Raw genomic sequence first — 17,210 nt, 5'->3', positions numbered from 1 at the left:
TTAGAAACTGTGTACTTGTTAAAATATTGTAAATGTCGTTTTAATGATTCTGGTAAAATCCCCCAGAGGCAATAAAGTTGAGAAACGGCAATTTCATGTTCGATCTGTATTTATTCTCGCAATAAGATTATTCGAATAAGCGAAGAAGATAGTTTGCGAGAGAAGACAGGTCTTCTCAAAAAACCAATTATTGGCAAGCCATACACGGCCCGCGAAAACAAAGTGCGCCCCTGCGATTCCGCGGGAATTCTCCAAGGACACGCCCCCAGCAACATGTCTGTGATTGGCTGGGCATATCATGGATGGCGCCGTTACACAGCGCCCTTGGTGACAGCCAGGCAACGGCAACGGGGGCACAGCCTCTACGCTAAAAAGAACCAATGAAATGCATGGAAAGAATTCAGGGACGTGCGCAATACGCGACAGATTTGGAAGCACATGTTCATTCTCAACTAAGCTCTGGGGGATGCAAGACGTTAATTTGCCCTCCCTCCCGCCCATTTAATAATGGTTGCGAGTAGTTGGTTATAATATTGTCAGGGTCGGAGGATATTGTTTCTGCCTCCAAAAAATGTGATACACATGTTATGAAAAAGATTGGGTGATATAATACATGGTTGTTAATAATTCTGTCGTGATTTTTGTTTATACTCAAATCTGTCAAGGCGATTGTGCTAATTAATCTAAATGTGGTAATAGCGAATTTTAAAGACGGGGCTCGAGATTGCTCAATGAGCCTGTTTAAGTGCAAGTTGTGCCGGTTACAGTTGATTGAAATAACCGTATATTTTGGTTGGTTATACTGTTGATAACATGGATTTATTTTGGTTGGTTGGCTGGGCATGTGTTTGGATAGAATTGCATTGGTTGCATAGGCTTGTATCAGTTGACTGGATGGGCTTGATTGGCTTGTTTCTCGGATAGACTTGCATTGGTTGGTTGGGCGATATGTTTGGTTGTTTATTATCATAAGGATCCACGCTCTACAAGCAAGGCTTTTAGTGGATCCCCTCATTTCCAAACAAGTTCTTGTTAATACAATTGCCCAAATTTTCATAATTTGTCTATAGTTGATTTGTAATTACAATTGTTGTGTATTTGTGTTTATGCATTAAGTGCATATCTGATTTGTACCGTGATTTTTTATGATGTACATGACGGAAGTTCAAAATGAACTCGTTTTTATTCGGTTGGATGTGCTTGCGCTGGTTGGGTGGATGGGCTTGCTATGATTGGTTGGTTGGTTATTATGATCATAGGGATTCACGCTCTCCAAGTAGTTATTTTAGTGGATCCCCTCATTTCCAACCAAGCTATTAATACTTTTGTACAAATTTTAAAATTTTGTCTGTAGTGGACCGGCAATTACACTTTATATGTATTTGCAAATTGTTTATGTTCACTATGATGCATATTTAATTTGTGTTTGTATTTGGTAATGATGTACAAGATGAACTGAAATTTCTTTGGTGGCTTTATATGGTTGGTTGGCTGGGCTTGTTCTGGTTGACTACAATTGCACAAATTTTCATAATTTGCAGTTGATTTGGAATTATAATTGATGTGTATTTGTGTTAATGCATTTGATGCATATTGATTGGTACCGTATTTTTTTTGTGATGTACATGACGGAAGTTCAAAAGGAACTTGTTTTGTTTGGTTGGATGGGCTAACATTGGTTGGATGTTTGGGCTTGTTATGATTAGTTGATTGGTTATGATCATAGCGATCCACGCTCTATCAGCAGATCCTTTAGAAAGATCCCCTCAGTTTCAACCAAGCTGATAATACTATTGTACAAATATTGAAATTGTGTCCGTAGTTGACTTGTAATTACAATTGATATGTATTGTCATTGTTTATGCATCATATCATTTACAATTGATTTATGTTTGTATGTGGTAATGATGTACAAGGTGAACTTAAACTCGTTTGGCTAGTTAGATTGGCTTTACATGGTTGGATGGATGGATGGGCTTGTTATGGTTGGTTGGTCGGGCTTGTTATGGTTGGTTGGTCGGGCTTGATATGGTTGGTTGGATGGGCTTGTTTTGGCTGGTAGGATGGGCTTGTTTTGGTGTTTGGCCTGATTACTGAGTATTTTTTCTTATATCGGTCAAATTTCAACACCAGGGGGAGGCACTGTATACTAATTATGTCAAGAAAATCGGGACAGGGGAACCCAACTTTCCAAAGTCTCCTGGTTTGGAAGTCCGGCTGGATGTCTTCCGGCAGGTTCCCCTTCCAAGAATTCACGTTCTGGTCTTGAAGCCTCTCCCCCAATTTTATTTCACACATGAGATAATCTTGTATTGAATAGATGATAAATGTAAAGAGGGGAATCCGCACCCCAGGAAATACCTGTCCTGGGATCCCGTTGGATCTCTTCCTTCTGGGAGGTCACGTGACCCGGTTTCCCCCTTAAAATCTGGTTGGTTGTGGCTTGATGAATATTGTTTAGAAACTGTGTACTTGTTAAAATATTGTAAATGTCGTTTTAATGATTCTGGTAAAATCCCCCAGAGGCAATAAAGTTGAGAAACGGCAATTTCATGTTCGATCTGTATTTATTCTCGCAACAGAGGTGTGCCCCCTCTTTTAAAATTGAAGACCTTTTTTTCTTTTTTAATTTGCTCGTTAAAATTTTCCTCCGAAAAATTTGCCCCCCCTCCTTTGGAAAATCCTGGATCCGCCCCTGGGAATAATCAACGTAATCAGTTGTATTTCACTTTTCAATATTGATTTGATGTCATACACATGTATTTATGTTGGAACATATTTCTTTCTAAATAAGAAATATGTGTAATGTGTAAAATTAATTATAATTTCAAAGAAAAAAATTACTTTGTTCAAATATTTTCTACTAAAAATGGAAATTTCAGTATTAAACGCTCAAACTCTATTTTGTTAAAAATGGTAAATATTCATGTAGGAGTAGTGAAATCTACGTAACCCCTAACCAGACATGCCTGAAACTGTTAAAAATGATACAGTTGGGATACAACTTTGGGCAGAGCTTCCTCAAATGAAGTTCAATTCTTTTCTAACTTTTGGAGAGTGTCATATTTCATTCGATTACGCTCCTCTATGTGTAATCATTATGAATTGTTTATGGTTGTATATCATGTACTTTTGCGTTTTACTATTCTTTTGTACACGTGATTATTTTATCGAATGGAATGAATTAAGATTCTTGATTCTTGACATCAATGGAACATAACTACCAAGATTAATATTGATACTGGTGAATTGATGAATTTGTAAAGTAGGAAAATAATTGGCTCTTGATGGTCAAAACATAATATTCTTACGAGGTAACTTCACTAGTTTCTCGGTTGAATACATAGAGCCTATTAGGTGTACAGAAAGCTATCTCTCCTGATTGAAACTGTCTAAGGTAATACCATTGCCTCTCCGGTTTCTCAATCTTATAATCAGATATAAGAGTCTTGATGTGTTTCAGCCCACTTGTGTACTCATCAATATTGAGCAGGCCGTCCTCGTATTTTACAGAGGCGATTAGGATTGTGTTGTCTTTACTCACATCAGCAATAATGCAATTTCCCACAGGTTTCCATAATTTATGCATTATATTACCTTCCTTATCAATACGTGCTATCTGGTTGTCATACTGCTTAACGATCAATGAATCACCATAGCTTGTGATTTGTGCAGGTTTATACCCATCGCACGGAATCTCCCTGATAGCGTTCCCACCTGATGGTGAGAATACCTGGATCTTCTTAGCTTTCCTGTAGCTAACATAGATCAGATCATTGCTGTCTACAGTGAGACCACCAGACCAACCTTCACTAACATCTAGAGTATCGAATGTTACATCCTGCTTCTCTTCATCTGATGTGTACAGTGATATCTTATTGCATGTATCAAGTACAACATAACGACCATCAGAGAGGAATCCTACCTCACTTGTTTCGACATATTTGATGACTGTTTTCTGCAGCTGACCATCAGCAGAGAATATATCTATCCCTCCAGTGCTATAACCAACAGCCATCATACCATTCTTTGAAGCCGTCATGCCATTCATACTATCTTTCTTTGAGAGTAATACATTGCATTTCGCAGGCTTGCAATTCACAAACCTCAATTCCCCCATTGATAATGTATCAGGATCGCAGCTCGGTGTAAACGTCAGTTCCTCTGCATGATCACCTACATCAGTAGCAACCTTCTTCTTTGGATTTTCCCTAAGTAATATTTTTTTCAATTCTCCATACAATGAATCACGTATTGCTACAACATCCCCTTCTAGTGGGGCCTCCACACTAGTACTCACCAAATCACTGGCACTCTCAATACTCTTAACCAACCTCTCATCAGCAATTTTCATATCATTTAAACTCTTGCATAATTCTTCTCTCTGATCGTCTAGTTGTTTTTTCAAAGTAGCATTCCTCTCTTGTATTTTCTTGATAGCTTCTTCACAAAGCATGTCAAGCTTTGCATTTTCCGCATGAATGTGATTGTGGACACGTTTGATTTGATTATCAATACAGGTCATATGATTCTTGACTCTTGTAGCTTTTTTCTTTCCTGTACCCTGTAGTAACTCAGAGCTTTTCTTGAAAGACGAATTGTACTGTCTTATATCTTCCACATCATGGCCTTTTTTCTCGTGGCAGAGCATGCGACATCTCATACAAATGAGTTTCTTACATGTCGTGCATACGTCAGAGCACTCGTACTCTTCAGATTTATGTACTTCTTCTTGACAGTAAACCTTCCTCTTTAAGACTACCCTACCCTTTCTGATGTCTTCAACCATCACTACTTTATGTTTAAGATTAGGTTTCCATGTGTTATGAGCTTGCAGACATTCATTACACATGTTCTTAGCACACTCGCAACAGAAGTGTGCGGCACTTGCTCGGTTGTCACACACGTCACAGAGCTGCTTACTATTCCTGAAGTCATCAACAAGTGACTTAACATGTGTATTAATTTTAAGATTCGCAACATCGCCATCTGCAACATTTGTTCTGTTTCTACATATTGGACATGATAAAGTATTCCTCTGTACAGAGCATGCTAGAATACCTTGAATACATTTTTGACAAAATGTGTGTGTACATGACAGTTGTTTTGGTTCATTCAGCAAACCAAAACAAACCGGACACTTTAAACTTTGCAAAAGAGTATGCTCAAGTGTCGCCATATTTAGTGCTACTATAATGTACGTAAGAGAAACCTACAATTATTTACAAAATCTGTAGGATTTTGATATTTTCAACTCCAGTTTGCAGGTCAACAGTGTAATGAATAATACTTAAAAAAAAACACACACTATGAATACGCCACAAATGTCCTACACCAACGATAATAGCTCCGAATCATAGCAAAAAGGATCCCAGATGCCCTAAGAGATTTATCCTGCTCTCTCCCTTGACGCCATCTGTCACAATTTACTCTGAGATAAAAGGAAGAAGAAGAAAAAAAAATGATTTGACTTGAATATTGAAAAGGTATTGGGATATGAGATAATTGCAAACAGAATATTATAATATTGACTAGCAAACTTATTTCTGTGTGGCGCTTTGAGACAGTATAGACAACCCATCCACCAAACATTCGGCAACATTAGTCTTACAAAAGCTATTCTCGAGCAAAAAGGTCTATAAGGATATATGTAATAACCATAACGCTGAAATTTCATCAAAACTGAAAGGGAAATACGAATATCTCATCATTTTTACTTTTTGCTTAACTTCACATACATAGGTAATTGACACGTATCTTTACTGACAAGCAAAATTGATGGTCCTAACTTGACGTCACCCATCATCTATTTACTTTGTATTTTATTACATGAAAAACAATGTTTCATCCCTCCTCGATTACATGCAATTTTTCTAACAAATTTTGATTCAATGTAGAGTTTCGTTATTGCAAGGTTTCCAAAATCTGGAATATTGTATAGTCCATATAACGAAAGACCAATAACAAATGTGTTACATCATCAGCTGTCTTACCTTCATATAACCTAAAATCTGCGTTTAACTCTTTTTAGAAAATGAAAAAAAAAATCGAACCCACATTTGATGATTTTTTTAATTATCAATCTCATGAATAAAAATACAAATGGCGACTGGATGACGTCATTATGATCTGATGACCTTGGAAAGTTTGTCGCGACATGTTCATGGCAGTCTTTATAGATGTAATGGAAATCAAAGTAGATTTTTATTTTTTGATTTGATTTGACTTTATTTTACATATTTCACAAGTACAAACAAAAATTTTGAAACAATATCAGAAAACTTATGAGAATACAAATCAGACAAGGCATAACAATTAATTCAAATTAAAGAAAATAGCGATTTGGAATTAAAGACAATTTAAAAGAGTGAAATATGAGGGAATCTGCATAAAAAAGCAAGGCTTGTTAAGTCTGCAGGATCCAGAAAAAAAAAAATCGGTCTTAATGAGAAGGAGAGGACAGGTAAGTAAATTGATTATAACAAAGTAATGCCAAAATGTGACGATTGATTAAGGAATACAAAAAAAAAATAATAAAAAATGAATAAAAAGAGTCCGCCACTCTATGACTATTATTTATTGCTCATTACTCGGCCCATGGACCTATTACGGTCCATGCTCGGCCAGAGCGTATTAACAAAGTACATGAATATAACAGTTTACAAAGGGAAATTATAAGAATTGAAAACCATCGCTTTCAATTTACGTTTGAATATATTAAGTGAGGCACTATGTACCATATCATCGGGAAGATCGTTCCAAAACCTGGGCCCTTCAAATGCAATTGTTCGTTGAGCAAGGAGAGTGCAAGTGCGCGGAAGGTGATAGGAGTCACTTAGCCGGGTGGGATATGTGTGTATTCGATTGGTCCTTTGAAACATAGAAACAAATGTATCAGGCAATTAACCTCTTGAAAGCTGAAACATAAATATACCAACTTGAAATGCATATATATCAGAAATTTTGAGTACTTTATTTTGGAAAAATAATGGGTTTCTATGGGAATAAAAACCCAACTCGATTAACCATCCTAATTGCTCGTTTTTGTATCGTGAATATTTTATCAATTAAGGTTGTATTGCAATTACCCCAGGCCAATATTCCATAATTCATATGGGATAAAACAAGTGTAGAATATAATGTTTTTAAAATGTGATCAGGAAAAAAATATTTCAGTTTATTCAAAATGCCAGTGTTACGAGAAGATAACTTACATATATAATCAATTTGACATTTCCATGATAATTCATGATCAATGTAAAGACTTAGATATTTGGTGGAATTAACTTGTTGCAAATTAACATTGTTTATAATTACATGGTCCGGCAAAGAATTCAAAGAATTACTGAAAAGCATAAAATTTGTTTACATTGAGTGACAACTTATTTGCGTGAATCCATGTCTGAACATACCGCAATTCCCTATACAAAATGGTAAGTAGTAAATTAGGGTTACGGTGTGACAAAAAAGGTTCGAGTCATCCGCGAAAAGAATAAATGATAGGTCATTTGATGAATTATTAAAATCATTAATATACAACAAGACAAGCAGTGGGCCTAGGAGTGATCCTTGCGGTACACCGCAAGAAATAGTTTTCATTTGAGATTTATGGTCTTCTATTGAAACAAATTGTTTTCTGTTAGTTAGGTAACTCGTTAACCATTCCAAGGCCTTTCCACGCACACCATAATGTGATAACTTGTAAAGCAAAATATCATGATTAATCGTGCCAAAGGCCTTGGAAAGGTCCAGGAATACACTAACTGTGTGCAGAGAATTATCAATAGCATTTGCCACTTTTTGAATAAAAGAAAGTAAGGCGTGTACAGTGGAATGTTTTTTTTTTCTAAAACCGAATTGAGAGTCGCATAAAATATGATTATCAGATAAGAAAATTTATCAAACGAGAATAGATTAATCTTTCAAGAATTTTAGACAGGGAAGTAAGGAGTGAAATTGGACGAAAGTTGCTGACAATCCGTCTATCGCCTTTTGTAAACACTGGAACAACCTTGGCTACTTTCATATTTTGAGGAACCAGACCACTTACCAAATATTGGTTGAATATAAAAGTCAAGGGAGTTACAATTTCATTAATGATTCGTTTTATGACACAATTCGTAAGTTCCTCACATCCAGGACTTTTTTTAGGTTTTAAATTATTTACAATATTTTTAATTTCAAATTCAGTGATCGGAGTAAGGAAAATGGTTTTAGGGTTGGGATTTTTTTAGAAAGTATTGGAATCTTTTGTCAGGTTCAGGAATATTATGGCAAAGAGTCGCACCAATATCGACAAAATAGTTGTTAAACACGTCAGCCATATCTGCAGGATTAACAACCGTTACATTATTATTTATGATTTCTTTAGTGAACTCCTTCGATTTCTTTGTTTGTAAAACATTATTTATCACCTTTCATGTACTCGATGCATCATTTTTATACTTATTAAATTGATTAGCAAAATACTGCTTTTTTAGCTAAACGTAACAGGGATGTAAGAACGTTCCGATAACGAACATATTTTCGTTTCAGGATTCTTTTTGTATTTACAATGTAAATTGTTTTTACGATTTATTGACTTCAGGAGCGATTTAGAAACCCACGGAAGTCTGGGTATTTTTTTATAATTAGATCGGGAAAATTTTCTTAGCGGTATAGTTTCTTGATAAATCGACATATTAAATATGTCCATTAACTTGTCAAAACAAACATTAACGTCGTTAATATTGTATATTTCAGTCCAGTCAACCAATACCAGTCTCTCTCGAAGTCTAATAATATTGTCATCCGATAAGTCACGAAATGTATGTTTAATATTGTTATCTTTAGAGACTCTATCAAATACAATTTCAACAAATATTGGGATATGGTCGGATATATCCGATACCAAGTTGCCAGATAAAATATGGGAAAAATCGTTAACAAAAATATTATCAATTAAGGTTGACGACGTATCTGTAATCCGTGTGGGTTTTGTTTCTAATGGAATGAAAAAGTTGGATAACATCATATTTATATTCTTGATTACAGGGGGTATTACGATCTAACAAGTTCAAATTAAAATCTCCTATTATAAAAACCTTTTTATTATTCAAAACATGCATTGACAAAAGACTTTATGGTCGATAGCGTTGTGACAGATTTTGAGAATAAAAAATAAATGAATGATAAGATTAAACAACAGTTCACCAATTAAATCAAGTAAAAAAAAAGAGAGAGATGATGTATGAAATGAGAGACAGTGTTAAATGAATAGCAAAAGAATATAGAACTTGAAATATACAATATTTTTAAAGAAGTTATCATATCGGTAGTGAAAAGATACAGGTAGAATGTCAGTGATCACTCCGCCAAGAACCATGCGATGTGGATGAGGAGGAGATCTATAGGATGTGGACACAGTTAATTCTTGAGTTCTTTCGCTGATAAAATGATAACATTAAAACGTCAATTTCTTTGTTCAATACTGATTAAACAAATCATCAGCCATAGTTACTTTGACTACAATTTAAGCGATTAAATACATTTTTGTGATGCAACTGTTCACATATTATTTGCTACTTTTGATATCCCTCCATTTGGGATCGCCCAAATATCTGGAAATATATGTATAGAATTCACATTCTATCCAAATGTGAACCAACAAAATGTGATTTAGATATTGCTCATGTAAAATATTAATCATGGAAAACCTAAGTTATTAGAGCAAACATATATAACATTCACATTCAGTAGATAGACCACCTAAAACATAAACAAAATAATTCTCACAAAATAACCTGAACTTTCAAATAGTAGGCAAAATTTCAACGATAGCAATAAAATGAAGCACTTAGCAAATACTGGATTTGATTAAAAGTAATCATACCGGTAGTGACACGTTGGAATGTATTTGGTCGCTCCTGGAGGATGTGGATAAGCCAGGTCTTAATTTGTCTATGCTTCATCACTGGAAAGGAAATGCCTAGAATGCAGTTTACATTGCTGAGAGATGTTCTGCAATTGGTAGTAACAAAAATGAAAGTTTTCTTAGCTTATAATCTAGGCATGTAAAGGCAACAGAAAATCTAGTGGAAAAGCGGGCAGGTAACATTCCGGCACTAAATCGATAGATTAAAAGGGAAGTTTGAAGGAAATGGATATCATCAACAGCAAGACTTTGCAGTTCAATATGGTCAGGGTAACCAAACCAACTAGCAAAAAATATGAATTGCTTTGTTTACAACAGAAGAACTTCATATGTGACTTTCCTTGATATTGTCCAAAGAAACATGACACAACAGGTAGAATAAGACTATTGTGCAAAATGCATATAATTTTGTCAGGTTCAATGTATTCAATATAGTGTAGTTTATATTTCGAGAAAATGATTTACTGATGTGTTTCAAGTGATCGTTCCATTAAAGTTGATTTTAACAGACATTCCTATGATCCTAGTAGACACCTTATAAAAAAAAGTATTGTCAAGTTTTAATCTTAAATCACACTTACCATTAGCCGTCCTATAATTAAAATGTATTTCATAATATGTTTCCATTCAGTGATAGCATATTACCTCGAAACCCACTAGATAGTTTTGAAAGTCTAGGAGTCTTTGCTAGGATATCAATATCACGATGGGATAGACAAACACTTGTGTCATCCGCAAACAATATGTAATTTAATGTGTTTAGCACAAAGTACATGCCGTTGATATAAATCAGAAAAAATGGACCGAAAAAAGAACCTTGTGGTACTCCATTAAACAAAATGGTATACCACATTTCGAAAAGTTAAGGGTTGTGTGTTGTCTTCTATTTGAATGATAACTTGTAAATCAATTTAGGGGAATTATGCCCCTTACTCTATCCTAATCCAACCCTCTGTCTGCCCCCGGGCTTTGCCTAGACGGAAGCGTTGGAACCCCTTTTCACCGAGTTTTCAGCCGAATCAAAGAGTCATTAGTCTGAATCGGCTTATAATTCCACTTGGCCTACAGCCAGTTGGCAAAATGGTCTAACATCGTTCGGTTTAATATATGACCAACTAGACTACAAACTGTGGTAAAAAGAAATTAATAAAAGACGACAATGGACCAAAATTAATGATTTGTGCCTCGTATTTGTATAAGACAAAGTTTGTTTTATTTTAGACTATTTGATGATTAGACAGAATAGGAATTAGACCAACTAAAGATAGGGTTCCAGTCAACAAGAGGCAAACAGGCGCTCCCAATGCACCCTTTCGGAAAAAAACCTGGAGGGCCTTTGGATGAAGGGTTTGTAGTAATAGTAATATTAGTAGTAGAAGCAGTGGTAATGTTATTTGATGTTAATGTATTTTTGTTGCTGAAGTAGTATTAATACTATTAATAGTATAAGTAGTAGCGGGTGTTTTAGTAATAGTAGCATTAATGTCATTATTATTATTAGTAGTAGTAGTAGTAGTAGCACTAGTAGCAGTAGAAGCAGCAGCAGTAGTAGTAGTAGTAGTAGTAGTAGTAGTAGTAGTAGTAATGTCACAATAGTCCTAGAAGCAGTACAATTTACTTTGAAATATTTAGTATCTTGATACATGTATATTCACGATGAATGATACATATAGTAGGCGGCAAGTAGTAAGAATTCCAAAAAATTTCTGTAGAATCTGATTTTTTGTGCTTATCCCCCTATTTTTAGGGTGCTGAATACGAATCTGCTTGTTGCCAAATTTATAAATGCCGTCTTCGACCGTTGCCATGGCAACGGATTAATTTATCAAAAATAGCATGTATTCCCCTGTAAATGGTAGATAAACATGATATAAATTAGCCAATAGATTGATTTCAAGATTCCAATTAAATACAAATGCAATTCAAAATATTTAAGATCATCAAAATGGTTCCAATTTGCCCGTTGCCATGTTAACGGCTCATTTTTCCTCCAGAAAAGTAAAAATTTTGATTTAAAGTTGTAGAATCTATGTTTTGTTTAATTTCTCTGCGTTTATGGTGTTGAACATAGGAGTGGCTTTTGCTAAATGTATAAATACACTCTCATTCCATTGCCATGGCAATCAAATAATACCTAGTTTGGTAAAAAAAGAAATAACATGGTAAAAAAAGACAATGTCGAGAAATACAATAAAAGCGACCTAATCTACATGCGTTGGGTTTTTACCACTCATTTAGTGGTAAAAACTACAGTAAGTGTTATGCATGAGTTTATTGGAATGATAGGAATTGATGTTGCCTTGAGAATGCTTGAATTTAAAGATAAATATCAATGTTGCAAATGGCCCGTTGCCATGGTAACATCTTATTTTTCTCAGAAAAGAACAAATTTTGATAAAAACATATAGAGTCACATTTTTTTCGCTCATTTCCGCTAAGTTTAGGTTGCTAAAAAAAATATGCTTGTTGGTAAATATGTAAGTACCATCTCAGACCATTGCCATGGCAACCAAATACCAACTTATTTGGTAAAAAATAACATGTTGAAAAAGGTAATGGTGGAATGTACAGTAAAAACGAACTAATCTCGCAAAGTTCCCTTCTGCAGACTTTCAACCTGAAGAAAGTAAACTGTGAGCAGTTTGCCATAGATCTGGATACATATCTTCAGAACCTCCCTGCACTCCCTACTCATTACGACACATTTTTAGAGCTGCTGAAGAAATCATGAAGGAAGAATATTCCACAAGAATGCCGTACAAGCTATACCCAGGGCCGGCAGGAACACCAGATTCGGATCCTTGGGAATGACTCTACAAAGTCCCAATCTAGGTCCCAAGTTACCGCCGGCCAAGTGGCCAACCAGCTTCTAGTGAACAGCCAAGGTAACCCTCATAATCACCAGCGAAGATCCAACCTAAAAGTGTGCGGACAGCCTGCCAAGAGTCATCTGAGTTCACAAGACCTTTCAGCATGAACGACTTGTGCAATGCTATCAATGCAATGAAGATCAGCAAGGCAGTTGGATTGGATGATGTCCTCGATCTGTGAGCAGATGAAACATCTTGGACCTGTTGCACTCCAACGGCTGCTTGACATGCTAAACTACTGTCTGAGTGAAAGCACAATGCCAAACTTACGGAGGAAATCAAGGGTAGTTGCCTTACTCAAGCCAGGCAAAAAAACAGCCAACGCAAAGAGCTACCTGCCCATACAGTATCTCTGCTTTGTCACGCATACAAGATCTTTGAAAAGCTCCTACTCAACCACATTGCTCCCTTGGTGGATGAGCTCCTCATTCCAGAACAGGCAGGATTTAGGCCAGGAAAGTCCTGTACTAGTCAACTGCTGAATCTGGCACAGTACATTGAAGATGGTGGCTTCGAGAAAGGGTTGATAACCGGAGCAGCCTTTGTTGACCTCATTGCAGCTTATGACACAATCATCGAATACTCACAAGGAAAGTCTTTGAGATGACAAAGGAAGGCTTAAGCTGACACAGATGATTCAGAGCATGCTCTCAAATCAGCAGTTTTTGTGAATCTCAGTGGTTCCCGTAGCAGATGGCTGACACACAAAGGTCTCCCACAAGAAAGCATCATCGTCCCACTCTTTAGCATCTACACAAATGACCAACCAATCCACCAAATAATGAGAGCTACCTGTACGCTGATGACATTTGCATTGCTTCACAGAAACAGTCCTTTGAAGAGATGAAAAAGCACTCAGCAATGCTCTGGTAGGCCTGACTTCTTACTACGCTGCAAATCATCTCTGAGCAAATCCAGAAAAAACCCAACTCAGTGCTTTTCACCTAAAGAACAGAGATGCAGACCAGTAACTGAGGTTCAGATGGTATAGAAAATGGTTGGAACACACCAGTAAGCCAATCTACCTTGACGCCACCCTAGACAGTTCCCTTACCTACAAAGACCATGTTTCCAAGACAAAGGCTAAAGTTGGAGCAAGGAACAGCATCCTGAAGAAGCTTGCCAACATAAAAAACGGGGAACAGATGCCATAACCATCCGTGCAACAGCTCTTGCTCTATGCTACTAGACTGCGGAGTATGCATTCCCCATCCGTTTTAGATCATCACATGCTGCAAAGATTGATGCAGACCTGAATGCTGCTTGCAGAGCAATTACTGGCTGCGACAAAACAAGAGCAGATGATCTCTACCTACTGTGTGGTATTGTCCATCCACACATCAGAAGATAGGTGTCAGCAAAGGTGGACAAAAACAAGCAAGAAGATCACCCTCTTCATCCACTCTTTAACTATGAACCTGCCAAAAAGAGATTCAAAACAAGATGTAGCTTCCTTCACTCGACTGATTCCCTTGATGGCTCTGCTCACAATCAAAGGGTCACCCTATGGTCCAACCATCTACAGTCTGTGACGCACAAGCTCTCCTGTGGACCTAGCGAATCACTTCCTAGGTTCAAGTGAGGAATGTGGAGTGTAAAGATCTGTTTTTGACCATTTGTGCTCTAATAAATTTTATAAAAAAATAGCCAGTATGCCAATTTTTCTAAGGGTTTGTGAAATTAGGGAGAATTCAGCTAGAGACCATTTTGATAATATTTAGGGCCATTTGGCCTAGTAATCTGACAGAAATATTGATTTAGGGGTAAAGTTTTCAAGAGATTGACATGTGACATCTATTTGCTGAATTGAATTACCCCCAAATTCAAACTCCAAGGTGGCTGCCAATTTAAGGGTCACAGATGTCTATATCTTAAAGCTATTGGTTAATGGGATAAAATAAATTTGCCAATCACATTCATGTATAATGTGTTTCTGGACAATTAATTGTATGAAGAAAAACTGACCATAAAATTCGTATAAAAACTTTGAAATGGCTGCCGGAAACCATTTTAAAAAGAAATTTTGGGTGGATTTCGTTATAAAGCTGATAAAAATATTATAAAGAATGAGTTTTATAGGGGTAAAGGAAATCAAAATCTTAAGTCTATTTGATGAGTTGAAGTGATCTTGACCTCCTGAACAGAGATTGACTTTAGTATAATTAAAATATCCAGAGTGGCTGCTGGTGGCCAGTTTGAAAAAGAAAGGAATTTGGGTTGATTAGTGGTATAAATGAGCTTTTTAAAATAGCAACATGGGGATTTTTGAGGTTAGGAAATTAAAATCTTAAGTCCACACAGTTAACTGACCTAAACTTGACCGCCTAATCAGAGATTACTGCCATGAAAAATTCAAACTGACAGCTGCCTGTCATTTTGAAAAATGACAACTTTAGTAGGTGATTCCATTTTGATAGAGAGTTGTTCAAAATATTTATTTGGGGGTTTTAGAGTCAAGAAATCAAAATCTGAACTACCTTTGACAAACTGACCTTGCCTTTAAAACGAATCGCGGTCGGTAGCCATTAAGAAAAAAGGGTCATGGGTTGCAATATGGCGTTCCTCAGGGTTTTGTACTGGGACCTTTACTTTTTACTTCGTATTTATAATCACTTGGGGACACTTTGAACTGATGTTCAGCTGCCTAGATAATAGTCACTACAGCACATTCAGAATCGAGCAGTCGGTACCATTTCAACGGCCAGAAAGTATGATCATGTGTTTCCTTTGTTCAAAGAGATTCACTTGCTACTGGTCAAAAACAGAATTATAGAAAAAATTGCTTTGTTTACTTGTCCATTAATAATCTGACACCACAATACATTTCATGTTGGGTTTTTGTTTACAGACCCTTTTCTATCCCCCAACTTAGGTTAACAGTGCATAAGTTTCACTGGTCCCAATATTCAAAATCCGTTCATGTCCTTCTGTACAATTTTTTTTTTTTAAAGCTTACAAACCTATGAATTTTATTTGTAACCTCCATTTTATGTATTGAAAGCACTTGAAAAGTAGAATTATTCATTTTTATGATAATAAATAAAATAATATAGGATTTGTATAGTGCTCCTATATTACCCCGGCTAAGCTAGACTACCGCATCCGGTGCTCACAGCTTTTTAAGGACTTACTTCCTGCAGGTACCCATTTACCTCACCTGGCTTGAGTGCAGCACAATATGGATAAATTTCTTACTGAAGGAAAACACACCCTGGCTGGGAATCTAACCCATATCCCTCAGATTGAAAGAAAGAGTCTTAACCACTAGACGACGCCCCCCCCCCCACAATTATAATGGAAAGTGCTTTGAGCATGTTTACATGAAGTGCTATACATGTTAAAATGTATGTATTTATTTTAATAGAAAGCTGTTCAAGATAATTCAACTCCAAAGTTTATTTGGCAAATTGACATAATCCTGGCCACCTCCTATTAGATATAATTGACCTTTTGAGGAAACAAAGGTAACATTTTTCAATTTTTTTAATGTAGACTCAATGTGGGACTTTCATGAAAAACCCATTCATTTAATAATAGAATCCTAAGGGTTTTTTTAACCTCAGAAGACCCTTGACCTTCACCTAGTGACATGATATCTAATTATCTTGAAAATAATAAACCTAAGTAATTTTTTTGATGTTGATACCACAGTACAGTCAAAGTTCATTGACCATAACTTTAACCTGAAACTCATGCACAATGATGTGATAGTTGAATACCTTTATGTCCAACTTTCTTGAAATAGATTTATATACGCACTCTCAAAGGTTTGCCTTTTCAGAAACTTGATGAGATTCAATGATGATAATACAACATGGTCAAATTTTGGTGATCGTAAAATACCTGACCTTGATCATATGACTTGAAACTTGTGCAATATGATTAATTATATTTAATGATTACCCAATGTTTTGTTGAAATATCATAATATAGATCCATATATTTCCAAAATTATGAAAATATTTATAAGTTTACTTTTTCAAAATGGACACCACCTGCCAATTTGGTTATGGCAATAATCTCAGATTAGGAGGTCAAGACCACGTCACCTCCTGACAGATTAAAAATTTTCATTCAAGTGTATGCACCCCCCCCCCTTTTATTATATTTAACACTTTTAAAAAGCACAAATCACCCAAAATCACTATACTCAAAATGACTATCTGCGGTCATTTTGGAGTTACAATACTGGATTTCATGCAGAATAAGTACCATTTTTCTTCAAAACTTGTCCAGCATTAAAATGAGTGTAATTGGATAATTTATTTGAGTACATGTTATGTGGATTGGATTTAATTCTAAATTGAAAATGGCCCGAGAGAGTATTTTTATATTAACAAGCATATGTATGTTGAGCACCTTAAAACTAGGGGAAATGAAAGGAAAATTTGAAGATTTTTTCAACTTTGTAATTTTCTGAGAAAAAT

The 17,210-nt window shown here is 35.9% G+C and overlaps 1 protein-coding gene across 1 annotated transcript; it reads right to left on the bottom strand.

Moving 5' to 3' along the window:
- Nucleotides 1-2,226: 2,226 nt before the first annotated feature.
- On the bottom strand, nt 2,227-13,988 carry LOC135155234 (uncharacterized). The gene is made up of 3 exons (XM_064104140.1): nt 13,838-13,988; nt 12,758-13,025; nt 2,227-5,009 (listed from the first exon to the last, which is right to left on the bottom strand). The coding sequence occupies exons 1-3, from the start codon at nt 13,986-13,988 to the stop codon at nt 3,308-3,310; spliced, it is 2,121 nt and encodes a 706-aa protein (XP_063960210.1). The 3' UTR covers nt 2,227-3,307.
- Nucleotides 13,989-17,210: the final 3,222 nt, after the last annotated feature.

This window comes from Lytechinus pictus, chromosome 8 (assembly GCF_037042905.1).
Source record: "Lytechinus pictus isolate F3 Inbred chromosome 8, Lp3.0, whole genome shotgun sequence".
NCBI classification, from domain to species: Eukaryota; Metazoa; Echinodermata; class Echinoidea; order Temnopleuroida; family Toxopneustidae; genus Lytechinus; species Lytechinus pictus.
The sequence above is the reverse complement of the archived record's forward strand: the minus strand, read 5'-3'. Positions and strand labels throughout refer to the sequence as shown.